Raw genomic sequence first — 27566 nt, 5'->3', positions numbered from 1 at the left:
GCCAGTGCCTGCCCCCAGCTCCTGGAGCAGGAGCCTGCTGCCAGGGGCTGCCTGGGCTGGGGAGGAAGAGACAGACCTGGCACAGGAGCCTTCAGCCATGCCATGCACCCCAGGGAAAGTCTCCACCCCTGTGAGAGGGGCGCTGGGAAGCTGGCAGCACTGGCACCTTCCCTGCAGAGCTCCACTGCCCCTCTCCCGCTCCCCGACCCTCTCTCCATCCCTTTCCCAGCTGCTCTTGCATCAGTCCAGCAGCAATCAGGGCAGCAGCTGCTGCCTTGAAGCCAAATACAAAGAAATAGCGGCGCAGCAACCCCCCCTTTCCCCCCCCCCCCCCCCAGTTTCTGTGCCAAGGCAGCTGCCTCCCCGCCATGGGGCTGGCACATCCCCGCGAGCAGTGAGCCAAGGGCAAGGCAGGGACGCGGTCACAGCAGGATCACAGCAGCAAAGAGGACAAGGACGCTGGAAATGGGGGCGATCCCCCCCTTCCATAGCTGTTAGTGGGTGTTTATTGGGCAGGCGTCGAACAGTCCGGCAGAGCCCCTTCACCCGGCTGCGGGTGCCCATCGGTGTGGTGCCGGGCACACAGTCTGTAGCAAGCTCGGGTCAGAGGGGTGTTACTGGTGCGACTTGGGGTTGGAGGGGTGTAAGGAGGAGTCGTCAAACAGCGGGTTCCTCACTTCCATTTCTCCGGTCTGCAGCGGCGGAGGGAGCGGGATGGGAAGGAAAAGGCAGGAGGTCAGACACCAGCCAGGGCTGAGCGGCCCCATCCCCAGGGGTTTGAGTTTGAACCCCAGCCCAGCAGGGAAGGTGGGGGTAACTCTTGGGCTGGGATGGGGTGACTCACACCAGGACCCTGCCATCAACCCTTGAAAGGTGCTGCCTCCCGGCCAGGAGTGGCTGGGGATGCTGGCATGGGGTGATGGTGTGTAAAACCCACGGGCCTGGGTGGGATGGGATCCCACAGCCTGGCTGGGTACCCCAAGACGGGACCCCCAGCCTGGCTGGCAGGAATGGGGTTCCGTGCCCAGACTGCCTGCCTGCCATTAAGTGTCCTTTAATGGGCCTGTAAAGACCTAATGATGACCCTCAATCTGGGTCCTGATGGCCGGGCTCCACAGCCATTACCATGTGAAAGGCTCCTTTTGGGTCTCTTTGTGCTCTTTGTACCCAGGGCTGTTAGGAGCTGCCCTTCCCCGGGGTCCCCTGCCAGCGTCCCCCCTCCGTATTCCAACCCCCCACACTGGCTTTAAGGGGTCATAGGTTCCCCGGTCCAGGCGTTGGGAAGGCACAAGGATGAGCCCCATGGTCCCAGTGCCCAGGAATCCGAGGTGGCCCTATCCCTGATTATGGATCTGCCAAGGGCTGTCCCAACTCCCTGCTCCAGGGTGTATGGGGCAGCACCCCCAGGGTAAAACCACATGCCAGGACACTCTGAGAGCTCCAGTGGGGGTTGGAACTATATGATTATAAGGTCCTTTCCAACCCTAACTATTCTGTGATTCTATGACCTAGCCAGGGCACATGGGAGAAGCAGGGGTTGGACCATATCAGGGTTTGATGCAGGACATGTTGAAACCATTCCTCGTGAGGAACTGCACATCCCAGACATGGATCCCAACCCATGGATCCCCAGGTTGGATCTGACTCTGCATGCACAGGGTGCCCCCCTCCGTACCGGAGCCAGCCCAGGGCACTCATACACAGTGAAGTCTCCATCCTCATTCTCCTCGTCGGATGATGCAGAGTCTGGCAGCTTGGGCTCCTCTTTATGCCTGGGGGGAAAGGACCAGAGAGCGGGTGAAGCCCAGGGGGATGACTACTGGTACCCCAGTTAACGGCAGGGCATGGACCAGCGGCTGCTGTCTGCTCCTGGGCTGCTTACTTCTCCATGGAGAGCATCTGCTGCTTTTGGTGCTGGTAGTGGTACATCTGGGCGCTCTGAGCCAGTGTCTTGTCCCCGGGCTGCAGAGAGAGCAAAGACAGGGCCATGAAGGCTGCGCTGCAGAAGCCCCAGCTCTGCTGGCAGGGGAACCCCCAACATGTTGGAAGCCCCTCAAGCAGAGCACAGGCCTGGCCTGAACACCAAACATACAATCAACTGGGTTGGAAAAGCCCTTTAAGCTCAAGTCCAACCATCCTCGGCACTGCCAAGGCCACCACTAGCCCATGGCACTGAGGCCTCGTCTCCACGGGGTGTGAGCACTTGCAGGGCCGGTGCCTGCAGCCCTGCCCTGGGCAGCCTGTTCCAATGCCTGAGCACCCTCTGGGGCAGGAATTGTTCCTCAGCTCCATCTAAACCTGCCCTGGTGCAGCTTGAGGCCGGTTCCTCTTGTCCCATCCCTTGTTCCTTGGGAGCAGAGCCCAGCCCCTCCTGGCTCCATCCTCCTGTCAGGCACTTGTAGGGAGCCATCAGGTCCCCCCTGAGCCTTCTCTTCTCCAGACTGAACCCCCCAGGTCCCTCAGCCGTTCCCATCACACTTGGGCTCCAGGCCCTGCACCAGCTCCAGTGCCCTTCTCTGGCCCTGCTCCAGCACCTCAATGTCTCTCTTGTAGCGAGGGGCCCAGAGCTGAACAGAGGATTCGAGGTGCGGCCTCACCAGTGCCCAGTGCACGGGGACAATCAGTGCCCCAGTCCTGCTGGGCACACGCCTTACCGAGATCTTGTCGTAGGGCAGGGGGCTGGCCACTCTCTGTGCTGAGTAGTCCACTTTCTGTGCCAGCCTGACCTCCTTCTGTAGCCTGCTGGGGCAGAGGAGAGCGCTCAGGAGCCACCACAGCCAATGACTCCATATGGGAGCCAGGGAGTCCCATGGGCTCCGTTGCCCGTCCCCCCACCCCGTTCCCTGCAATGGCACCCATGTCTGGTGGCACCCCCAGGTGCCACACAGCCATGTCCCTCCTGCTAGGCATGGAGTGTCAGCACCCAGCACTGCACCGATGCCTAATCCAGGTGTCACCTGCTCCCAGGAGGATGTGCCTGGCACAGGGATGTCCCCCTGGTGTCATCCAGCCCTGACTGTACTGCAGGGCAGCTATTGCCTCTCCTCCAGTCCATCCCCCCAGCCTCGGAAGCTCAGGAACAAGCTCCCCTGGGCACAAGGGCACACGGGCAGCCCCCAGCTCACCTGCACCAGCACACCCCGGCCACAACCAGCGCCAAAAGCCCAGCCAGTGTGCACACCACGATCAGCCCTGAAGGGTGGAGGGGACACAAAGGGACACGTGAGCGCAACAGCATGGAGCCACCAGCCCACCCTTCCCCATGGGGACAGGAAGCCCCTTCCTGTGAACTGCACATCCCCGAGGTCTCACCGAGCACCACATCATCACCGGAAGGGATGCGGGACGCCTCCACCGGGTACTTCTGGATGGTGGCGGTGGTTGAGGTGGAGAGGGTGGTGGCTGCCTTGCTGCTGGCAGGACCCTGCTGCAGCAGCCCCAGTCTCAGCCCACTGGCCACACGCTGTCTGCTCCTGGCAGGGACCGGGGTGGCTGCAGGAGAAAGCAAAGGGTTGAGCAGAGCAGCGCCCGGGCAGCTCTGGAGAGCAAAGCAGCCTGGAGTGCAGGGCCTGGCTGCCATGGGGTCCCCAGCACCACTGCAGAGAGTGGTGGGAGCTGGGGAGCAGACACTTACACCTGAGCTTGCCATCCCTCAGCGGGTGGGAGCGAGGAGCCTCCTGCCTGGCCAGCACGTCTGCCAGGAAATCGATTTCCTTCTCCAAGGTGGAAAGGGACGTCCGCCCTGGGCCAGGAGACAGTAGCATGAGCCGGGCATCCTGGGATGTGCTCCCAGCCCCAGGACACCCAGAACCCTGCCGAGAAGGGGCTTACATCCAGCACAGGCAATGGCGGGTGGTTTGGGGTCCAAGCACACTTGGATGGAGCCCTCCAGCACCACCACGGTCCCAAAGCCGATACCTGGAATCTGCACATGTCCTTGATGCTTTTTGGATGCTTTTCACCCCACATATGCTGGAGGCTGTGGGAGCAACAGCAGCCACAGCTCCCACCCCATGCCACAGCCAGCAAGTACTGCAGAGCCCTGTAGGAGCAGCATCACTGTATAGGGCCTGCCCCATGTCCCTGCGCCTGGGGGACTTACAGGGGTCCTGAGGGAGGAGGGACATGGGCTGGACTAGGAGAGACACCAGGAGAGCTGCCCCGCTCTTGTGTGAGGGATGGGTCTTTCAGGGTGAATCGCAGCAGGGCTGTTGAAGAGCAGGCAGGGCACATCTGAACACTGGTTTTTCTAGAATCCCAGAATCCCAGACTGGTTTGGGTTGGAAGGGACCTTAAAGCTCCTCCAGCTCCAACCCCTGCCACGGGCAGGGACCCCTTCCACTGGAGCAGCTTGCTCCAAGCCCCTGTGTCCAACCTGGCCTTGAGCACTGCCAGGGATGGGGCAGCCACAGCTTCTCTGGGCACCCTGTGCCAGCGCCTCAGCACCCTCACAGGGAAGAGCTTCTGCCCAAGAGCTCAGCTCAGTCTCCCCTCGGGCAGGTTCAAGCCATTCCCCTTGGCCTGTCCCTACAGGTCCTTGTCCCAAGCCCCTCTCCAGGTTTCCTGCAGCCCCTTTAGGCACTGGAGCTGCTCTCAGGTCTCCCCTTCAGGAGCCTTCTCTTGTCCAGGCTGCCCCAGCCCAGCTCTCTCAGCCTGGCTCCAGAACAGAGCTGTTCCAGCAGCATCTCCATGGCCTCCTCTGGCCTCGCTCCAACAGCTCCACGTCCCTCTTGTGCTGCTGCCCCAGAGCTGGATCAGGGCTGCAGGGGGGGTCTCTCAGAGCAGACACACCACATTCTCCTGTATGTTTGGAGGGCTGGAGCCACCCCAGAGCACAGCTTGTCCGGGGTTGCTGAGGAGCTGGTAGGATCCCTCACTCCAGCTGAGGATCTGGTTTCTGCCCAGTGCCTGACAGAATGCAGCCCTTTTGGGGAAGGCTGCAGTGAAGACCACCGTGGGGCTGGCTGGGCATTCCATAGCTGGCTGCCACAGTCCATACCCCAGCACAGCATAGGGCAGGGTTCCACCAAGCTCTGGGTGCTCCTGTGGCGTGGCACATGGGCAGGACCCACATCCCAGCCTGGACGGTGCCCACCTAGAGTGGGACAGTGCAGAGCACGGGTGGAGCTGCTGTCCCCAGGGCTGCTGAGCAGAGCCAAGCTCTGATCTCTCCACTGCGATTTTAACAGGATTAAACTCAGCTTCAAAGGCAGGGGACGTCCCTGTCCCCATCCCTGCTCCCTGTGCCACTGCTGCATTCAGGCGGTCCCCAGAGGGAAGCCCTGAGGGGAGATCAAGCCATAGAAAGGTGAGGTGATTCGGCAGCTCCGTTCCAGGATGATGCAAGGTTATAACAATTGCAGCTCCTCGGGAATCCCGCCTCACTGCCAGTGTTTGGAAATAAACCCCACTTCCCTCAGGAGCCGGGCACAAAGGCCACTCGGCCACACTGTGACTCAGAGCCACGCAAGCCAAGAACAGTTTAGAAGAGGACACTTTGCCTTAAACAAGTCATGAAGAGCCACTGTGTCCTGTTCCTGTGTCCCCAAACTGCCCCAGTCGCCACCCTTGGCAGGGGCTGGAGCACCCACAGCTCTTTGCACCCTGTTAATTTCACCCCAAAGCAATTTGCAAAGCAGCACCATGGCCACACAGTGCCAGGTTTGGGCTGTGCTACCAGTGCTGTGTCCAGCAGCTGAGTGTCCTGGTGCCAAGGTGCCAGCACAGGGCCAGGCTCTCCTGATAGGCAGGGACCTGACATAGGATGGGGGTGACAGCCCTGTGCCCCGTGGTGACAGCCTGGCTTTAGCTCCCTACAGCACCTGGGGAAAAGCCAGTCCTCATTCCCACAGCAGCTAGGGGATAGCCTTGCCCGGGCTCATGTGTCACCATCAGGCCTGGGGACTGGGCACAAGGCTCAGCCCTGCTCTGGCACCCCTTGGCCTTCAACAGCAGATGCTTCTGGAAGATGCATGTGACATGGCTGGAAAAGGAAAAATAAAGCTGGAAAACCAGCTGGAAAACCAGCAGGAGCAGCTCCTAGGTCACTCTGAGCCTCCTGCTGTGCCAAGCAGCACAAGGAAAGCCAGGGCAGCTGCACTGTTTGATGTTTCCAGTGCTGCCAGCAGTGTCCTGGCAGTGCTGCTCACCCTCATCAACAGCTTCATCACCAAGTTCCCTGTCAGGGGCTATATCCCCACACCCCTGTTGTGTTCGGCCAAGGAGACTTCCCCTAGTGATGCCACATCTGCCACCCCCCCCCATCCGCAGGGCAGAAGCTGCACTGGCACCAATGGCGGCTACCGCTGGGCACCACGGAGGTGAAACACAGGGTTGAGATGCTGGCCCAGGGCTGCTCCCCAAGGAACAGATCCCAGATCTCTCAAGAGGAGCAGATCGGGGCGCTGACAAGAGTCCCCCAGCTCCACTGCAGTGCATTGGGAATGCTGGTGGGCACAGGGTGCATGCAAAGCATGCACAGGGCATGGAGGGTGCAGGCTGTGTATGCACAAGGCATGCAGAGGGGCATGCAGGGTGCATGCAGGGTGCACACATGGCTTGCACAGGGCACGGGTGCCCTCTCATGGTAGATCTTACTGCCTCCCTGCACACAGCACCCAGCCCAGGGGCTTCCCCGGCCCTTCCCCCCTCCCCAGGGTCTCCAGGGCTCAAGGTTGGGACAAACACGGGGGTCTGAAGAGTTACTGTGATCGGTCTGGGGGCAGCAGGGAGCAAGAAGGGACGTGTGGCTTCTGCCCCGGGCAGAGGAGACCTGATGCCGACAGCCTCCACAGGAGGGCACAAAATTCCTACAAATCCACTGATTTCTATAGTCCTGCCCTAGGACAGCCGATGTCCTCCTAGCTGCTGGCAGCACAGTAGGCAGGAAGGGGGGAATCCCCAGGGACATAAGCCAGGACCCCCTTTTCCTCGTCTTCCCGAAGTGATTCCCACAGCCTGGGGGGTTTAGCCCTCACTCAGTGCTGGCTAGGTCACACAGGGACCAGGACCCACCAGCCCAAACCACACCACGCAAACCCATCATAGCGCATTCAAATCTAGTCCTGGCACGGTTTGGGGGGCTCAGACCCCTGCACAGGCAGCACCAGCGAGATGCAGGGAACAGGATGCTCCGCGCCATGAGGTCCCGTGCGTCCTGTCTCACCTCTGTGCCAGTGCCACGCTGGGTACGCCAAGACACCCATGCACGCCGTCACCAATGGCAGGAACATGCCGCTCACATGCATCGCTCTTCTGAGACCCCAAAACCGCTGCTTGTCACCCCCAAAACCTGCTCTTGGTGCCTGTCTGTAAGGGTATGATGAGGGAGAAGAGCCCTGGTGCCTGCCCACGCTCCTGCCGGGAGGCACAACCAATCACAGGGATGACGGTGGCAGCTGCTGGGATCCCAGGATCGGCGTCACTGCCAGTCGCAAACAGCTCAAGGATGCAGAACCCTTTAAAGGGGCTGCCCACGCTGTGTGGATGCAGAACCCTTTAAAGGGGCTGCCCACACTGCCTTATGCTACCACACAGCATGGGCAGTCCCTTTAGAGGGTTCTGCATCCTTGAGCCATGGCAGTCCCCCCCCACTTGCACTGCACTTGCCCAAACACAGCTATTGCTGCCAGACTGAGGTACCTGTAGGATTCAAAAGCACCCGTGGGATAAATTGGTGCCTCCCTGCCAAAAGGAGCTGGGCATTCCCCTGCCTGCTAAAATAGAGGATTTGGGAGGGGATCCCACTTTTTTACCCCCTCCCCCCCCCCGACTTTTGTTGCCAAAGCTGTTGGCATTGCTTGAAATGACAGCATGGGGCTGGGACAGACCCTAGGGTGGGCTCCATTCATCTCCCAGTGTCCTCTCAGAAGATGCTACTGCACATCTCCATAACAAAGCTGGAGAGGACACTGCATGGTCCCACAGCAGCTGGCAGAGGATGCTACCGCGGTACCACATCTCTGCCAAAGATGGGCGAGGATGCTACTGTGGCTGCATCTCCCTGCCCAAGCCAGCACAGAGTGGGGTTGCCATGGAGATGCTGGCGCATGAGCAGCCCTTCCAAGAGGGGAATTTGCTCCCAGAGACTTCACACTAAAAAATAAACCACAAACAACTGCTAAAGCCATTTGGTACCTGGCAATGTGGAGCCTGTGGCAGGGTGCACCAGCCCTGCTCACTGCCAAATGCCAAGGCTGGACTCCATCCCTGTGCCATCCCCTCTCTCGTCCCTGTGCATACCCTCTCATTCCCTGTGCAATTCCCTCTCTCATTCCCTTTGCCATTCCCTCTCTCCTCCCTGTGCCATCCCCTCTCTCCTCCCTGTGCCATCCCCTCTCATTCCCTGTGCCATTCCCTCTCTCCTCTCTGTGCCATCCCCCCTCTCATCCCTGTGCCTGCTGTGCGGCCAAGCTGGGTGCAGGTGCCATGGCTGCACCAGGAGCTCCTCAAGGCTCCGCAGCAGCGGGTGAAAGACCTTTGTGCAGGTGGCACAGGTGACCACGGGCTGCTGCTGCCTGGGGATGCTCTGCCCATCTCTGCCCACTGCCACAGCCCCTCAGCTCCCATGGGAAGCTGGAGCAGGGGAATCACAGCCAGAGAAGACCCCGGTGCCTCCAGCACAGCCAGGCAGGGCTCCCACCCAGCGCTGCTGGTTCCAACCCTCCCACCGTGGATGCTGGGCATCACCAGAGGAGGAGACTGCAGCCATAAACCACAGCCCAACATCTCAAACCAATGGGAACCAGGAACTAAAATCCCAAACACTCAGCTCAGCCCCAGGACAGGTGAGGCCACAGGGTGTCTGAACAAGTCACAGCTTCATGCACAGGAGCTGGTTCCTGGCTCCTGCAAGGCAGCCAGGCAGACTCCAGAGTCCCTGGCCTCTGGGCACCGCTGGGTGCTGGCAGGGCCCAGCAGCATGCCTGGTCACTGGTGTGGATACAGGAGAGACAAGGAGCGGAATCAGGTCCATGCACTCCCCAGCAGCCCCACAACCACCCACAGTTGGTGCCTGGGGAGAGAGGGAGCAGAGCTGCCATGCCCACAGGGACTTGGCTGCTGTGGAGAGAAGCCAGAGGATGGGGAGCAGGGCCTGGGGGCTTGGGAAGCTCCTGCAGCTGCACAGCTGCAGGGCAGAGCTGGGGCAGGGTTGGGGGCAGGTTTGCAGGCAGGGCAGGACAGGGCAGGGCAGAACAGGGAGGTTCACCTACCGCCGGTGGGGAGCTGCTTCTGGACGCATCGCCCATGCTCATCCTCCTGGAAGGAGGCCAGGCAGGGGCCGCAGGCTCCCGAGCCTGGCGGGCAGAACTCCCGGCGCTGCAGAGCACAGTCCAGGCTCCGGGGACACGATGCTGCTGCAGGAACAAGAGACAACAGGTCAGGAGGAGGGTCTGTCCATCGCCCCTCAGTGTGCGACCCAGCGCACCAAACAGCTCCCGCTGCATCCCATGTAAAGGGTGTGGATGTGCTTCACCAGAAGTGCCTCTCAGCCCCCTTCGCCCTCACAAAGCCGTAACTGACTGCAGTTCAGCACAGGCACTAATGAGCTGGGAGCTGAACCTGGTGATCCTTATGGGCCCCTTCCACCTCAAGATATTCTATGATTTTATGACCTGTGCAAGGCAGGGATGAGCAAGCAGTGCCCATCCTCCCACATGGGACCCCAACCTCCACTGTCACATGGGATGCCCCAAGCCCCAGGGTGCTCCAGGACACCCCAAGTGTGCAGAGCTGGCAGTGACAGTGTGCCTGCACCACGCAGTGCAGAATGGCCCCTGAAATACAGCCAACACATACTGACACACGTGTGGTAGCTGTCAAACAACCTCCCCTCAAACAAGCCCCCACCAAGAGCCTCAGCATGGCTGTGACAGGTCTTCACTGGGAGCAGGAGCTTCAGCATCTTGATCCCTTTAGCATCATGACAGAAGAAACTGACAGGACCCAAACCTCCCCTGGTGACACACCACAGCCCAAACCTCTCTTGATGCATTATTAAGGATCTTATTTCTGTGTCACACCTGGGGACTTCTCTGCTACCTGGGGACAGGCAGGAACCCCCATGCTCTGACCCCATCCAGACCCAGCACACATTGGCAGTGCTGCCACGGCTAGGAGCAGCCCCCGTTCTTTACCCTTCCTGGGATAAAGCAGGACCTCCTGGAGGGACACAAGGGCCCCAGGTCCTATGCAAAGCTGAGTCCTGAGACCGGGTGATGGTGCCAAACCCTGTGCAGAGTTGGAGAGGGGAACCACGACCAGCCGGATCAGCAACACACGGGGCCAGTGCAGAGCTACCACCTGCAGCACGCGGCTGTGGGGACATTCTGGGTCCTGGCTTTTGATGGCAGCAGGAACTGCTGGGACAGTGACGCTGCCAACGGCAAGAGCACAGACATCCCTCACTGCCCGGCTGGTGGCAGCGTGAGCTGGGTACCGCTCAGTGCACCCCTGCCTTATGCTGGGCACAGATGGATGGAGCGCAGCTCCCAGCCCTGCTGCTCTCCTCCAGGGGCGGCCATCCCCTCAGCTTTCTCAGTCAGGAGCGCACCAGGGCTCCCACTGGGAGCGGCGCCAGACCTGGAGATGAGTCACAGCTCCAGCCCCATCCCATGCTCCTGGCACCGGCACAGCCAGCCTTCACCTGCCCACACCAACACTCTCTGCCTGTTCCTGTGCCGGGGGTGGAACAGTCCCAGGGACAGCTCTGGTGCAGCTCTGCACCAAACAGCTCGTGAGCAGGTGCACGTCAACTCGGGGGACTCCCCGAGCATCCCCGTCCCCACAGGCACAGCACAGTGGAGTGTGCCAGCACAGGATGGAGCCACCAGGACTAGACCCTAGGCAGAAGCTCTTCCCTGTGAGGGTGCTGAGGCGCTGGCACAGGGTGCCCAGAGAAGCTGTGGCTGCCCCATCCCTGGCAGTGTCCAAGGCCAGGTTGGACACAGGGGCTTGGAGCAAGCTGCTCCAGTGGAAGGTGTCCCTGCCCGTGGCAGGGATGAGCTCTAAGGTACCTTCTAACACAACTCATTCCATGGTTCTATGATTCTATGACCACGGAGGCAGCTCTACGCCCCCAGCAGGGGTGTAGTTACTGAGTAGGATGCCATCCCATGCAACACATGAGACGCCACACACAAGAAATCCTCCTTTGCACAGCCCTATTTCACCATTAAACTACTCACTGGAGGGTGCAACCACTACCAATGACCCCCAGGCTGCACCCAGACCCCTCACCACTGCATCCCATGGGGCACTGCATTCAGTGCCAGTGTGAATGGCAGTGACAAGCAGCAGAGCTGCCCTTGCTGCAGTGGTTCTCCTGCGGGCAGGGTTTTCCCATCAGCTGCACTTGGGGGTGGCTGAGCCCACACCAGGTCCAGCAGCCTGGAGAGGATTCCTTGGGGCCGGGTTTGCCTCCCAGAGATGGAGTGGGGCTCAGCCCAGTGGCTGGGGGAGAACTAGAGCTGCATGGGAAAAGAACCAGGTGTTCAGACACAGCAATTACACTGGACCCGAGCGCCTGCCCCCTGCTCGAGCTCAAGGCCACTTTGTTCAACCATCACAAAACAGGCTCCAGGGCAGGAGGAGGTTCTGCACTGCACAGGCCCCATGTGGGGATGTGCCACATCCCTGTGGGGCACTGGGTGGGACAGTGGAGCCCCTATGCCTGTGCCATGGGCTTGTGGAAGCACATCCCCCCCAAGGCAGGTGGTGCCAAAAGCTGTTCCCTGGTGGGATGAAGCCACCGCAATATGGGACCCCGGCAGTGCAGCACCCTGCAGGATCCAGGCAGGGCAGCCCGACCAGAGCCCAGCAACAGTTAAATAAAGGCAGCCTGGCACACAGCAAGGTTGTTATCTCTGTTTGAGGAACGAGCTGTGCTTGCCCAGCTGTCGCAGCCTGGCATTAGCAGTGAGACAGGCAGCATGAAGCTGATGGAGCTCCCCGTGCGCAGTAAACTGGTGGCTGGTGAGCAGCCATCGCAGCGTGGGCACCCTGCAGAGTGGGGGTCCCACGGTGGCTTTGCCGCTCTCTGAGCCCACCCCAAAGCTCAGCGGTTGCTCCCTGGCTACACTGGGTGCTGGGGACGAGCACTGGCACAGGGACACTGCCGACCTCAACTACTGCCATCCCTCAACTTCACCATCCCTCCCTGCCCCACAGGTGCCCAGGAGGCTGGTGCCACACTGCCCAAGGCTCCAGCAGGCACATGGTGGGGTCCTGCTCCTATTCTGGCAGGTACCTGACCCTCCCCACCACCCCTTGGCATCCCCAGCATCCTGGTCATGGGTCCCTGCTCCCACTCCAAGGTGGTGGCACAGCACATGGGTTCCATTTCCACCCTGTGCTATGGCCACGCTGCCCGCCTGTAGAATCATGGAACGTTTTGTGTTCGAAGGGACCTTAAAGCTCACCCAGCCCCAACCCCTGCCACGGGCAGGGACACCTTCCACTGGAGCAGCTTGCTCCAAGCCCCTGTGTCCAACCTGGCCTTGAGCACTGCCAGGGATGGGGCAGCCACAGCTTCTCTGGGCACCCTGTGCCAGTGCCTCAGCACCCTCACAGGGAAAAGTTTCTGCCTAAGAGCTCATTTCAGCCTCCGCTCTGGCAGGTTAAAGCCATTCCCCTTGGCCTGTCCCTACATGCCCAAACACCAGTACATATTGTGCCAGGGCCAGCTTGCAGGCTGCAGCCTCTCAGTCTTGCCTCTGTTCCTGTGGGGCTACTGCTGGGTCTGAGAGAATTTTGGGTATCCCTATTTCTGCCATGTCCCCTGCTTGGCACCAGAGCAGCCCAGCATGGCTGCTGTGGGGCAGGAGGTTCGGCCTGGCCATGGGTGGATGGGAGATGTGGACACAGTGGGGTGACACAGACTTGCCTGCAGAACAGTGCAACCTGGCTGTAAGGCAAAGCAAGAGGAACGTGCAGTAACTGGAGTCTGAAGGCAGCACGGGCCATGGCTCAGCCAAGACACTGCTGCCCAGACGTGCATGGGGAGCTGGAGGAGGAGGGTGCTCCATCCCACCGCTGCTGGCGTAAACCTCCAGCGAACCCAGCACCACCAGAGGGGAGCCATTAACAGTGCCCCTGTGCTGGGACAAGCCTCCGGCGCAGCAGGCAGGGTGGGTGCCCGCAGGCAGGATGGAGGCAGGAGCTGAGCCCAAGGTCAGCAGCGAAACACGGAACACAAACAGCAGCGGAGCAGGAGCCGGGTGAGCAGAAGCGGCCCCTGCGCAGGAGGAAATGGGGGTGTGCGAGTGTGGCTGGGGGAGCTCAGGACAACTCCCCTGCCCCAAGGACCCCCCCGGGAGAGGGGCTGGCCCGGCCGGGCAGGGCACGGAGCTGCTGTGGGCACGGCCCGGGTGGAGCAGTTCAACACCCGTGCCACAGCTCACCAGTGAGGAGAGAAGACAAACCAGGTGGGGAACGCATCCGGGAGGGCCGGGCCTGCCCCTCCCGTGTCCCTGCGCCGACGGGGAGGTATCAACGTCAGAGGGCGATTCATCAGGGCTGGTGCTTGCGCGGTGCAGCGCCAGCGCCCAGAGGATGGACGCGGTGCCAGCAGCATGAGTTGGCAGGGCCCGGTGGGCACAGGACACAGTCCCCGGGGTGGTTTGGCCACTGAGCCAGGGCACGGGGCCACCGCAGGCGGTGGGGGTTGCTGGGTGCCCGGGGAGCAGGGGCGCAGGTCTCTGTTCCCGTCTGAGCCTCCATGCACTGGTCAGGGCTGCAGCCGAGGGCTGACCAGGGCCGAGGGGACAGCTGGTCCCTGCCAGCGGTGCAGCGAGTGCCAGCTCCACACCAAGGTCACTGCTCCTCCAGCCAGGCAATGTAAGACCTGCCTGCCCCCTGCCCACCGGCCACCACCTCTACTGTGAGCGGGCAGGGGCTGGGGCTCTCACAGCTCTGCAGATCGCTCCTGGCTCTGAATGGCTGGAGACAGCCTCAGGCAGGGCAGGAAAGCAAGCAGGCAGAGGGGCAGGCAGGGCAGACAGGCACGGGAGCAGATGGATGTTTTGCCCCACACCACACCCCAGCCCCTGAGGTTTTGCTTCCCTCTGCCCACAGCCTCCCTGAGGCAGGGGCTCCTGCCAAGCAGCAGGCAGAAACAGGGGGCTGAGACACCTCCATGCCCCAGCTCCGCATACCCCTAAGCCCATGGATACAGCCTGGGGCTGGATGCTGGGGGTCAGCCAGGGGGCCCTGGCACCCTGCTCTGCTGCCCGCATGCATCATGGGCAGAGCCGTGGTGCTGTGGTACATCACATCACATCACCACCGTGCTGCTGCCCCTGCAGTGCAGCAGGGGATGGAGACCCCTCCTGCATGGAGGCAGCTCCCGCACACTCCAACCCCGCACATGGGGAGCAGGGGGTGCAGCCACGTCACACCACTCCTGGGCACAGAGGGATGAGGCATGGGCCCCCCGCAGCAGCAGCACACGCCAGCCCTCGGGAGAGCATTTGGCAGCGCAAAGCACTTGTTTGCTTTGTGCTTGGTCAGGTTTGTCCAGGCAAAGGCGACGTGCCACTGTGCTTCCCATTCCTGAGCCTGCTGGGGCTCACGTACCAGCTTCCAGCTTTTCCGGTTCAGCTGGGCTTTATCCAGCTGATAAAACGCAACAGCAGAGACGGCTGGTGTCACAGCCGAGGGACAGTGCCAGCAGCCCTGTGCCGTGGGAGGGGTATGGGGGTATCTCCACACGGACCCCTCAGCAGCATCCCCCTGTTTGGATGCACCCTGCTCCCACCAAGGGGATGGTCCTGCCAGCAGCGTCCCCAACCAGGAGTGATGGAAGTGCCACCACGGGCAGTCACCTGGGTCAGTGCCACTGCTGCAGGCAGGGCTGCTGCCTATGGTGTGCACTCAGTGCCGGGAGGAGACAGAGCTCCACAAGTTCTTTGCTTCAGATATTCAGGATGAGAAGAAGAAATAATAATAAAAAATAAATAAAACGGGATCCCAGATACTCTCTGTAATTTCCCTGGTGATGCCCACCCAAACCTGCCACTAGCTCTGCACTGCCAGTCCCAGCTCTGCTGGGTGTGCACCCACTGGTACCAGGGATCCCGATGCCACCCCACGCCAAAACCACCTTGCTGTTCTTTCAGTTCAAACCACCCACTCTCAGTCGTGTTAATCACATTTTGCTCAAGCAAATACCAACGGGCTGTGTCCCTGCCCAGAACCCACGGGGCAGGGGCAAGGGTTGAGGTTAGGGGTTTTAGTTCTCTTGTCACTGGCTCTGAGGTTTGGCACTGTGTGACGGGCAAAACATGGTGCTCAGGCCATGGCTCAAAGCACCGCCGCAGGCAGGAGAGCAGCGTGTGATGCTGAATGCACAGCACCATGGCTCCATCAGCAATGGAGATGCCCCGGCATCCCTGCAGTGCTCTGGGGCACTGCAGTGGGCAGCACAGTGTGGTGCCAGCAGGCAGAGGACAGGCAGCGCTGGCACCACTGTCGCACCACACGTGCCCTGTGGTGTGGGGGTTTGGCAGCTCTCCTGAGCATGGACCCATCAGAAGCCACAAGCAGCCTTGAGTGTCCTTGTCTCCCTGCCAGCACTGACTGGTGGGCAGGGCAGCACGCACAGAGCCCTGTCTGCTGCCCGGTGAGCCACAGCCACCAGTGAGCTGTTCCTGCAGACCCACTGCTGCCCGCTGCCAGGCCAAGAGCCCGTGTGGACGGACTGGCACAGCTTGGCCATGGTGTCCAACCACACTCCTGCTGCCAGCCTGGAAACACACCCCCGGAACAGCAGATCCCACGAGACACTGCTACGCCCGTGGGGCCAGATGCTGTTTGGCAAAGCCAGAGCCCTCCCACTCCTCGTTGCGTCCCACGCTGCCACAGGCGTTCTGCAGCCCTTGCTGAAGATGCACCGATAGGATTTTGCTGACTGAACACTCTTGGGCAGCTCAAAGGTGCAAGCAGCAGCACATGGGTAGCAGGTCCCCATCATTCACCCCACAGCCTCGGTGCTCCCAACAGCCCATCAGCCTGAGATGGGGGCTTGGGGACACAGCCAGCCACCGGGAGGTGCCAGGGCTATAGGGACTGATCTTTTATGGCTTTCCAGCAGCTTGGGGACCCCCTGGCGAGCAGCCCATGTCCTGGCACACACGCAGAGCAGAGGCAGAGGCAGGCTGAAGAGGTGGGGCCGCATCACTGCACCCTGTGCTGCCTGCGCTGACTCAGACACCAGCAACAGACCGGCGGGACACGGGAAGAGAGCCCAGGAAACGGGGGCCCAAGGGAGGCACAGCCGCTTCCCGGGGTGCTGGGAAAGGGCTGCAGGCGGTGCCAAACAGCGAGACCCAGATTTCTGTTGTGCTTTATCCCTGCAGGAGGCAGCCAGCTCAGGGGAATGCTCTCCTTCTCAGCCAGGAAGCCAAGAATTATGCTGCAGGATGGGTCACATCACTGTGGCTCACTGGGGCCACCCGGCTTAGTGGGTGGCTGGGAAATAATCCCCAACAGATGTGAGATGATGAGCTCTGAAGGCAGAGCTGCTCCTCCTGCATGCGAGAGCTGCAGGATCCCCAACATGCTCCTCTGCAAACCCAGTCAAGCATTGCTGGCAGCTATGGGTGCTCTGGGTGCACAGAGAGCAGCGCCATCCCCACCTCTATCACACAGTGTAGGAGGGGAACAGGGGGCCAGAACGCAGGGGACGCCAGTGCTGCAATGTGCAGAGACCCTGCCAGCACACCAGCTGACACGTCACCTCTACCTCATGTCACCCACGAGAAGGGATCGGTCACAGAATCCCAGAATAGTTTGTGTTGGAAGGGACCTTAAAGCTCATCCAGTTCCAAGCCCTGCCATAGGTAGGGACCCCTTCCACTGGAGCAGCTTGCTCCAACCCCTGTGTCCAACCTGGCCTTGAGCACTGCCAGGGATGGGGCAGCCACAGCTTCTCTGGGCACTCTGTGCCAGCACCTCAGCACCCTCACAGGGAAGAGCTTCTACCTAAGAGCTCATCTCAGTCTCCCCTCGGGCAGGTTAAAGCCATTCCCCTTGGCCTGTCCCTACAGGCCCTTGTCCCAAGCCCCTCTCCAGCTTTCCTGCAGCCTCTTTAGGCACTGGAGCTGCTCTCAGGTCTCCCCTTCAGGAGCCTTCTCTTCTCCAGGCCGCCCCAGCCCAGCTCTCTCAGCCTGGCTCCAGAGCAGAGCTGCTCCAGCCCTCGCAGCATCCTCATGGCCTCCTCTGGACACATTTGAGCAGATCCCTCCACCAAAGAGCAAACCTGCCCCCTTTGCCACCCTCTGTCCACACAGACCGGACCCCAGCAACACCCCCCAGAGTGTACTGGTTCGGGCAGGCAGCCCACAGAGTTCCAGTGCTCTGGGATGGGAAGAGGCCAGGACTGGGACTTGCTCCAGCTACATTTCCTTCCTCCAATTCAAAGCGCACTCCAGGCACTTCACGGCCAGTTTCTTCCCATTGCAATTCTCTTTAGCTCATGGAACACTAATTATAGGCCTGAGGCTGCCACTTGCTGCTCTGCTCACCCACAGCAGCAGCAGTCAGCAAAGCCCAGACACAGGAGGAAGATGTGGCAGCAGCAGCACTGGGGCTGCGCCGTGGGGTTTGGGGGGTATTGGGGGCAGTTATCTGGGGAGACCCAGTGCACCCATCAGGGATAGACCTGGAGCCCCCCACGGGAATGAAGCACTGGGGCATTGTGTTTATGGGATTAACACAGGCACAGGACTGATGGCAGCTCCTGTCCCCAGTGCCTTGTGCCTGGAGAGAGGCCACCCTGTCACCCCTCCTGTCCCTGGTACCCCCATCACTCCTCTTGTCCCCAGCAACCCGCATCAACCTTCCTGTTCCCAGTGTCCCACTATGCTATCACCCCTCCTGTTCCCAACATCCCCAGCTCTCTCCTCTCCCAGCACACCATCCACCACACACATCCCCATCCCCGCTGCCGTACTGTCACCCCTCCTATCCCCAGTACCCATCACCTCTCCTATCCCAAATATCCTCATCACCCCTGTAGACCCCAGCACCATCCACCTCCCTGTCCCCAGTGCCCCCATCATGTTGTCACCCCTCCTGTCCCCAGTGTTCCCCCCGGCAGAGCTAAGCCGATTTAATCCTTAATACCCCCACGGCCCAGAAGAGCTGTTTCAGGCAAACATCCCAGACTCATCTTCCCCTTTGCACTGTGGGAAGAACCCAGGTGCCCCTGGGAACCGAAGGGTCCCTGGGGAAGGGGGGCAGCTCCAGGGACCCCCCCAGGCAGTGCAGCCCAGCTGTGGGGTTAGGCCAGGATCCTGCTCCCTCGGGATCAACTGCAGACCCCAAGTCCACACCTGGTGCTGCCAAGGAGGTGGCTGATCCGAAAGGTCTGACCCTGCACCAGCATCTCCCAGGCTCTGGGACCACTGTGTCTCCACCCTGAGCTCCAGCTCTCCCCAAACCAGCACCTGCAGGGCACAGCTGGGATGCACACGGGTTTGTGGGTCCCCAGCAAGCTGCAGTGAAAGGAGAGGAGGAATTTTCACTGTCTCTTTTCCATAGACTCTTCTTCCTTGATGCTGACCACACTGGGAATTGGGATCATGGAGAGTGGCGGCCTCTTTCCATCCATTTCCACCTGGGCTCCACCATGAGGCTCCAACAAGGGTTTGGAGCTGCTCCAGCTCCAGTGTTCACAGTGATGGTCCCCAGGGACAGCCCACTGCACCCTGACCCTGCTATGGCTCCCAGTGACTTCAAAGCACATTAAACAGCAAGAGGTGGACAATACACCACAAGCAGAGCTGTGAGGAAGGGAATGGCCCCCCCCTTGCTGTGCCCAGCTCTGGATCCTGCACCACCACAGGGCTGGGGCAGCCGGTATCAGCACCAGCATTTGTGCTCCCACCTGCATCCCTGAGGAGCAGCACTAGGAGGAAAGGCAGCGAGGAGCCGGTGATTCACATGTGGCCAAATGGGTCACTTGGACTGGAAAGGACCACTCGTTTTCTGCTGAGCAGTTTCTCTGGTGTTTCTGATGTCAAGTGCTGGCTGTGGCAGCTGGGCTGAGCTTTTCAGGGCTATTAACAAAAGAGGTTCTTGCCCACCAGCTCATTTTTTTGGGGTTTTTTTTTTTTTTATAATACTAATACTAGATGAAATTTGGCAATGAAATTCCTTGGGAAGGGGTGAGAACTGCCACTAATGCTCCAGGAAATGCATCCAGAAAAGGAAACAAAGCAGTGCCCAATGCTGGGTATGCTGGATAGAGACACGTGGGGAAAACACAACTAAGGAGCACCAGCCAAAACTGACCCACCACAGCACCGCCTCCAGAGCAGCTGCTGCCCTTCCTGCAGCTTGGACCAGGCACAACGAGGATGTACCGGTGCCCTGTGCTGCTGTGTCCCAGGAGATGGCATCTATTACAGGGGCCTCTGGGCTGCAGAAGGTGGGGAGGAGGAGATGCCAGCCTCCAGTTGAAGAAGCTTTGCTGAAGCCGCAGAGACAGGAGGATGTGGGTAATGATGGTCCAGGACCTTGTTGTCCCCTAGCAATCTCCTCACCAGCTCCACCAGCACAGAAGTGTGGGAGCTGCCCCTGGCCCTGCACCTCAACCTTGCAGAGAAAGCCCAGCTCTGCCCCATCCGCCCAGGAAAGGCAATAATAAAATGGGAAGAAGCAGCCAACACTTCATCACATCAGTGACTCCTTTCCCTGCTCAGCATCCCAGAGATGCTCCTCCAGCTGTCCCAGTCATACCAGGAGAAAACAGCCCGGAACTCCCCACTGCCACACACTGGACAATCCCAACCTCCCAGCAACGGCATGCTGTCATCGGCATTTCCAGTCGGTAAAACAACGACATGACTGGGAACAGCACAAAGAAACCATCCCCATCTTCACTTGAGCTGAAAATCCCAACCCTGCTTGTGCCGAGAGACCCAGCCAATGGGGTGGGAATAGTGGGGAAGGGGAAACTCCCCTCCCCGCCCGCCCCGTGCCAGCCCTGAGCAGCCCCACGAGGGGTCCCTCCGCGGCCGCGCTGCCAAGCCGGCTTATCCCACCTCAACCCCTTAATTCAGAGGCAGCAGAGATTATGCAGCTGCACCAGAGCCACACGGATCTCCTTCCTCCCACAGCAGCCTGCGTCACTGGTACCCCCAGCCAGGCCACCCTGGCCTGGACACAAGGGAAGAAGGAGAGCGCAGGAGCATCCCCACCTCCGCCTCCAGCCCCAGCACGGAAAGACCCGGATGATCTGAACCACTGGCAGATTTAAAACAAATATAGAATCGTATTTTACCTCCTCACTCTCCCTTGGAACACAGTGCGGCTGACTGCGAGCCGGAGCAGGGAGAACAATATGGGATCCACAAACAATGCTGGGAGCCAGGAAGAGCTCCCCAGCCCTGGGGGCCAGTGAGGCGGAAAGAACCTGCCCGGAGACACGGCGTCCCGCAGGCCGGGACGCGGCACCCGCGGCTGGTGCCACCGGGAGCAGTGCAACCCCCGGGGCTCCCCAGGGCTTGTTGGGATTGTAGATGGGTGTTTATGGCTCCGCACACCTCAGCAGCAGGCTCAGAGTGAGGGGACACGGCACAACGCAAGTGCAAGACCCACCGGGAGGGGCAACGCTCTGACCTGGACTCTAAAACTAAAAGAAAACCCCAAACCAAACCAGAACCAAACCAATCCTTAAGGAAACAGTGAGAAAGGAAATGGGGTGCTGCTGGTGGGGAACCAAAGCCACGCATGTGTTCTGCCCCAGGGGAGACAAGAAAAGGTGCGGTCACCAGTACAGTGCTGCGGGGCAATGCTGCTGCTCCCTCAACCCTGGTGGGTGGGTAAACAGGGTGCCCTGGGTCCGGTGCGACGCCCCCGGGACACCGCAGCAACCTCCGCAGTTTGTTTTCCTGGTTTTATGGTTTTTCCCCATAAAGGTGCTTCACGAGGGCCCCGGGGCAGGGCCTCTCCCCCAGTTCATGCTCTCTCCCCGCTCTATGACAGGCCCCATCTCTGTGGGTTCCTCCTGACACCCCGGGGGGACCCTGCCTGCAGCAGCGGGGGGAGGGCGGCGGCGCTGCTCGGCCCCGGTACCGGGGGGAAGCGTGGAAGGCGGGGGGGGTCAGACACCGGGTGGGCAGTGCAGAGGGGACCCACGAGCAGTTCGCACCCCGCTGCCAGTCGTGGGGGTGCCGAGCGGTCCCGAACCCACAGCAGCACCTCCCCTACGCCTGGGAGGGGCGGGGGGCGGCGGGGCGGGGAGGGACCCGGGGGCTGGGAGCCCGGACGCCTGCGGACGCGGATCGCGCGCGGGGCTGGGGGGAGCAACCGCAGCGGGACCGCGGGGGCAGCGCGGGAAGAGGACAGGAGCGTCCGCGGGGCTGCGGGGGGCGGGGAAGGACGCGGGGGTCACGGGGCAGCCGCGCGCGCACTCACCGGCACGGGCGAGGCGCGGTCCGCAGGCCCCGAGCGCGGGCAGCAGCAGCAGCAGCAGCGCTCCGCGGCGGGCGGCGCCCCGGGCAGACACCATCGCGCGCCGGGCGCTGCGGGCCGCGGGCGGCGGGAGCGGCGGGAGCGGCGGGGCGGGGCCGCGGCGGGGCCGCCCGGCTGGGAACGCCCCCTGGGGGGTGGAGCCGAGGCCCCGCCCCTCCTGCGGCGCCGCCGGAGCCTTCAGCGCGTCCCGCGGGGGTCCAGCGCATCCCGCGCATCCCTGCGGGCCCGGCGGTTTGCGTCCCGCTGGCGGGGGAGGGACACGTCCGCGGGGCAGGGGGTGGTGATGGAGCCCTGCATCCAGCGCCACAGAGAGGCGGCGGAGCTGCTGCGAGGGCTGGAGCAGCTCTGCTCTGGAGCCAGGCTGAGAGAGCTGGGCTGGGGCAGCCTGGACAAGAGAAGGCTCCTGAAGGGGAGGCCTGAGAGCAGCTCCAGTGCCTGAAGGGGCTGCAGGAAACCTGGAGAGGGGCTTGGGACAAGGGCCTGTAGGGACAGGCCAAGGGGAATGGCTTGAACCTGCCAGAGGGGAGACTGAGATGAGCTCTTAGGCAGAAGCTCTTCCCTGTGAGGGTGCTGAGGCGCTGGCACAGGGTGCCCAGAGAAGCTGTGGCTGCCCCATCCCTGGCAGTGCTCAAGGCCAGGCTGGACACAGGGGTTGGAGCAAGCTGCTCCAGTGGAAGGGGTCCCTGCCCATGGCAGGGGTTGGAGCTGGAGGAGCTTTAAGGTCCCTTCCAACCCAAACCATTCTCTTACTTTTATGATCCCTATGTTGGCATTAAGGCCGTCAGTGAGGCATAAACTGAGGCTTCACCTGCACCCAAACCACCCTCCTTTAAACGTGAGCTTTTTCCAGCATGCCAGGCTGGGACAGCCGCTCTGCTCACTCTTTGGCTTGGCAGCATCACTGTTTTGTGTGGGGTTGTCTCTACATGCCAGGTGAGACAAACAACATAAAACTTAAAACCAGCAGTGCAGCCTGCAGAGAGATGAGGAGCACGGGGCAGGAGCAATGCTGTTGGAATTAAGCTGCTGTTGGAGCCAAGCTCCAGGAGCAGAGCTCAGGGGATGTTGGGACCCTGTTATTGCCCCGGTCCCAACAAGAATGGCACAAACTGGGGACGAGGGTCTGGGAAGTGCCATGTGTGGATTATGTTGCTGCTGGGGCCATGCCCAGGCTATGGCAGGAGTGTTACATCCCTGTCTGTCCAGTGACTGTGGCTCCTGGATGCAAGTACTGAGTTTGTCAGATCTCAGCTGCAGCCTTGGGCAGAGCTGCGCACAGCCAAAACATCCATCCCTCCTTGTCACAGCCACATGCCTGTGTCCCTCTGTGGTGAGCTCACTTTTAAACCCCCTCTGTACCCTCATCCAGACATACCCTGGACCAGTATCACGTCTCTAGGCTTTGTTTTCTAACCCTTGGTTCCTCCGTGGAGCACGAACATCCCAGCTGGCTGCAGGACAGTGGGTCTCAGTGGAGTTGTACCTCCAATGCCAACAGCTCCAGGAATGCCCCACAGACACCCCAGTGATGCTGACCACCGTGTCCAGCAGGGATCTCAGGTTATCATCCTAGCATCCCTGCAAGGGGTTCCCCCCACCCCGAGCTAAGGCAGACAGCTTTGCAAAACCCAGGCAGCCGATCTCCAGCCCCATGCTCTGGGCAAAGACCTGAGACCTTGGCACAATGCCGGATGGGACCTGCTGCCCGGGCTCCCGCTGCCTGACATATGCTGGTTCTTCCTTGCTCATTCTCCGAGGAGGGATTCCCGTGGCTGGTGTCCTGCTGCGTGCCTGGGCTTGGTCCCAGCCAACGGCGCGCTCAGCAGGGGCCGCGTTAGAGCATCCGCGGGGCCCTGGCTACCTGTCAGCGGCTCCTGCACTTCCGAGGTTTGTTGGAGCGGTGGCTGGAGCTGCAGCGTGCTGGCAACGCCGGGCTGGGCTTCGGCAGGGGCTGCGCCCTGCCCGCGGCCCCCGCGGCTGCACAGGACGCTGCAGGCAGAGGTGAGTGACAGCACAGCCATGGGGACAACGCTCTGCAGCCTAGTCATCTGCCTCCAGCAGAATAGACAGCTTAACATTCTCTTTCTTCCTTGATTTTCTTGGTTTCTTACTCCCGCCAGCTGTTTGGGATTTTAATTCCAAAGGAAAGACCGTGCGTTTTCTTTGCTCTCTGATTTGCTCCAGCTCTGTACTTGTTAGTGCTTCTCAATTTTAACATGGACCTATGGAACCAGCAAGTGCTCCAGGTGATGGTGCTGGAAGAACTGGGGCAAGTGCCATGATGGGGCCAGTAACCACATCTTTAACCCGCTGCATTTTGCCGTGAAGAAGGGTGAAGGGTTGCTGGGATGAGACCGCTTTAGTGCCCCACAGAAAAGGGACCTTTCTGCCCCACGAAGCATCACCTGTAAATCCTGACTCCAGCATATTCTGCAGAGAGAGCTGGGAGAGTGCGTGGGGCTGGAGTGAGCTCTGGGACAGGGGTCCCTGTGCCTGGGTGGAGATGTTCACAGAGTGGCACCATTATCTGGAGGGCCTGATATTGGGACGCCAGGGAATGGGGCATGGAAATCCCTAACTCCTCCTGATAAACCTTCTGCTAGTACATGAAACTGCCACCTACATGGTGGGGAATAGGTTTCCTCAATGTTCATGCCATGGGTGTGGAGGTTTAATCAAAGTTTGAACACGGTTCTGCTGCTGGGTCAGGTCCCATCTCCTACCTCGTGCTCCCCTGGTACTTACAGGAGTTTGCATCTTGACCAAGTTGATCAGGTTTCTTTTAAGACCATTACCCTCTGCTCACATCCTGCAGGTCTGGAGAGTAAATAAAGACCATTGGATTCCAGCTAATGGCATGCAAAACTCCTAACTTTCCCAGCAGGCCTCCTCAAAAAGCAGCTCCAAAGGCCATGTGGTTACTCCAGCCAGAACAGCTTCTGGGGAAGGTGCAAAGCTGCCCACAGGGCTTGAGCTGAGGCAATTCCTATTAAAGACATCATAATTAGCAATGTCAGGGATGTCTGGGAGGAAGCTGTCAAGGGGATACTCAGATTCCCATCTTTCTTCATCTTCTACCCAAGACCAGACACCTTCCTAGGAGGAACAGAGTAATCGCCCAATTAATTGGGCTGCATGCACAGGTAACGGGGGGAACCTCTATCCAGTGCTAGGCAAAAGAAGAAAGAGCAGAAGGCTGTGGAGGGCTCTGGCACAGCAGACCCTCTGTTCTCATCCTGAAGTCTCCAGGATGTGGATGCCATCCATGTGCCATGTCCACTGGTGGAGCTGGCTGATCACCATTCCAGACTGGAGGCAAGAGACTAGCTCCTGGCAGCTCTGATCTGTGCACAGCAGCAGCCACATGTGTCATTTTCTCTGTGTTTTTTGAGGAACTGAAGAGCCAGCCCAGGTGAAGAGCAATAAGCAGCAGAGCCCTGAGCAAAAGCCACCATGAATAGGAAGATTTGCACTGACACTCATCCAGAAATTAAAGTTCTGGTGCTATTTCATAGTGAATACTGTACTCACAGGCATCCTCTGTTTTTCTTGAGGTCTTTAGCCTAGCTAGAATGGGAAGCTATGGAGATGGTGGGCCACTGCCCAGTGAGCTGGAGAGGATGGCTCTGCACCCATTAATATGGAGAGCAATGAGAAATTCAGGGATAGAGCAAGACCCCCCCACTACCTCCTCTGCCCAAGCTGCTGACTGCTGGACCAGCATCTCTTCTGCCAGGCAAAGCAGTCTGCCATAAAGAGCTAACCTGATGCAAGATCTCACTACCCAATGACTCCCCCACTAAAGTGTCCAAGCACACAAATGTGCTGCCAAAATCCAGGGAGCCTGAGGGACCTACAGCATGAACTGGGGTCCTCGCAAAACCAGGCAGGTGGGTTTTGTCTGACCTCTACTCCCTTGTGGAAACTGTGTGCAAGCAAAGAATCTTCCCCAACCTCCACCATGGGAAAACCCCCTCCAGCAGCATGACCTTCTCTCCATCAAAACTTGCCTTCAGAGGGATTTTTGCCCAGGCCTGAAGCATCAATGGAAGCATCAACTCCAGGAGCAAGAAAATGGCCTTCATCTTCAGCACACCTCCAGGAAGATGAGCTCTGCAGGCACCTCCCAGCTCTTAGCCTTGTGGACAGATCCTCAGGGCAGCAAATCAAACCCTCCTTCACCCCATCTGTGTGATGGCAGGTGCTAGTGCACAGGTAACATCATGAGCTGGGTTTTTCCCCACCTACAGCCTAACCGCATGTTCCAACTGAGCAACCCTCCCAGGGCGTTGGTGAGAGGGCAGAAGTGGGGTAAGAAATCCTCTGTCAGCTTCAACCCACTGAGGCTTTCTGAGGGGTCAAAATAAGAAGCTCCAGAGTGACCCACAAGAGCTCCTTGGCGCCCTGGGCTGCATCCTGCCTGGTCCCAGGGGCTGAATATGTTCCGTGTGTGGAAGTGGTCCCCATTTAATCCCTAAATCTTCTTTTGCTACGGGTAAAGCTTCACTCCTGCAGACTCTTTTGCTATCCTGTGGTGGTGTAGAGCAGTGCAGAACAGTGCTCTCTGGCTTTGATTACATGCCCTTTATCAGTGAATAGCTTCTGAGCATGCACCCCCGATATATCTATATTTATTCATAAAATCTATACATGCACATTATAAAACATACACAGTAATAGACATTTTAAGAAGACAAGATAAAGATTAAATAAACACCACTTCTAATATAATTTTATTTGACTCTATTAATGGTACCAAAAATACTTTCTTCCTGAACCCTAGCATTCTTTTGCTAGGGCACATGCACCCTGCTTTGGAGACCACTGTAGGTAAGTCTCACAAAAGGGATAGATGTTGCTTTTATCCCTAGTGATGCTACTGGTCATAGTGTTGTCTCTCCCATCTGTGTCACGAGTTGCTGAAGGCTGAGCACAGAGCACACTCAGGATTCTGGTGCCTGACCCTTTCCTGCCACAGAGATTCTCCATCCTCTTCCCCTGCCTGTCACTTCCAGAGGTGCATAACACATACTAAAGTAGCTACAACTGGCAAGAGCAGTCATGAAGTCAGAGGTTTCCCTGTCAGTAGGGAGAGCAGATAGCCCTGGCTCACCCTGTCCTGGGGCCCTTCCCCCTGGGAAGGGATATGAAATTCCTGTTGTATTTCCAAAGGAGCTGCTGATTTTGTACATGTCCTAAAAAACTAGGCTCCCCAGCTGGTCCTGTCTTGTTCGTGTGCTCTGGGAGGACAAGTTGTAGCCTCACCTTAGTGGGATAAGGCACGTCAGGTTTCTGCTGGGAAATCCTTGGCTCTGTCAGGGATAGGGCTATTTCCAGTCACAGAAAACCATAATTTCTGCTAGGTGGGTGTCTTATGGAGTCTTACGTGTAAAGAAATCCCAACCCAGCATTCGGCCAGGTCTGTTTGATGTACCCCAACGTGTATCTTCTTGCACCCACTGAGCAGTGGTTACAGCATCTTTTCACCCCATCCGTGTCGCCCCCTCTGCCCCCCCCGCCCTTTTTTTTACAGCCACCAAGTAACACTTTCCTGGCTCCATGTGCTGTTGGGAGCCCCTGAACCCTCTTGAGGGCACATCATGAACCAGATTAATCTCCTCCACTCAAGCTTCTGCCTTATCGCCACCCTTTTGCACATGGAAGTAGCTCTCCATACCCAGGCTTAACTTTGACTCCTGAAACAACAAAGATCAATCCCCTGACAGTGGTTTTCTTACTTATGCATAATTTATTGCGTTAAGGGAGAGACATCCGGCTCTGCAGTGTCTGCAGGTCCAGCCCAGACAAGATTATTCACCACTTAACAGGAGATACAAGCAGCCCGGCATTACTGCTGTGCTCTGCACAGTGATCCACCTCGGAAAGGGCTCGACTGAGGCATAAAAGCTCTTTCCAGAAAGCCAGCCAAAGCCCTGGTGTAGGTAAATGATCAAAAAAATAAGGCTTACCAAGGGCACCATCCCATACATGGCAGTGTGCGGGCAGCCAGCACAGCTCCTCTATGGGGCCATGACTATTCCTTAGGAAACAAGTTCTCAGAATCAGTTCCTGGGAGAGCTCCATGTGCA

General features: G+C 59.4%; 1 protein-coding gene across 2 annotated transcripts; it reads right to left on the bottom strand.

The window, feature by feature from the left end:
- Positions 1-488: 488 nt before the first annotated feature.
- Positions 489-21543, bottom strand: NPDC1 (neural proliferation, differentiation and control 1). 2 transcript variants are annotated; one of them, XM_065695696.1, is made up of 9 exons: positions 21421-21543; positions 9213-9356; positions 3635-3742; positions 3313-3492; positions 3126-3192; positions 2655-2739; positions 1883-1962; positions 1676-1772; positions 489-692 (listed from the first exon to the last, which is right to left on the bottom strand). In XM_065695696.1, exons 1-9 carry the CDS (start codon positions 21512-21514, stop codon positions 615-617), a joined length of 933 nt encoding a protein of 310 aa, XP_065551768.1. In that variant the 5' UTR covers positions 21515-21543; the 3' UTR covers positions 489-614. The 2 variants fall into 2 exon arrangements, with proteins under 2 accessions (XP_065551768.1, XP_065551769.1); XM_065695697.1 differs by having other exon boundaries at positions 9213-9353.
- Positions 21544-27566: the final 6023 nt, after the last annotated feature.

This window comes from Lathamus discolor, chromosome 15 (genome assembly GCF_037157495.1).
Source record: "Lathamus discolor isolate bLatDis1 chromosome 15, bLatDis1.hap1, whole genome shotgun sequence".
NCBI classification, from domain to species: domain Eukaryota; kingdom Metazoa; phylum Chordata; class Aves; order Psittaciformes; family Psittacidae; genus Lathamus; species Lathamus discolor.
This window is presented reverse-complemented; position numbering and strand designations above follow the sequence as displayed.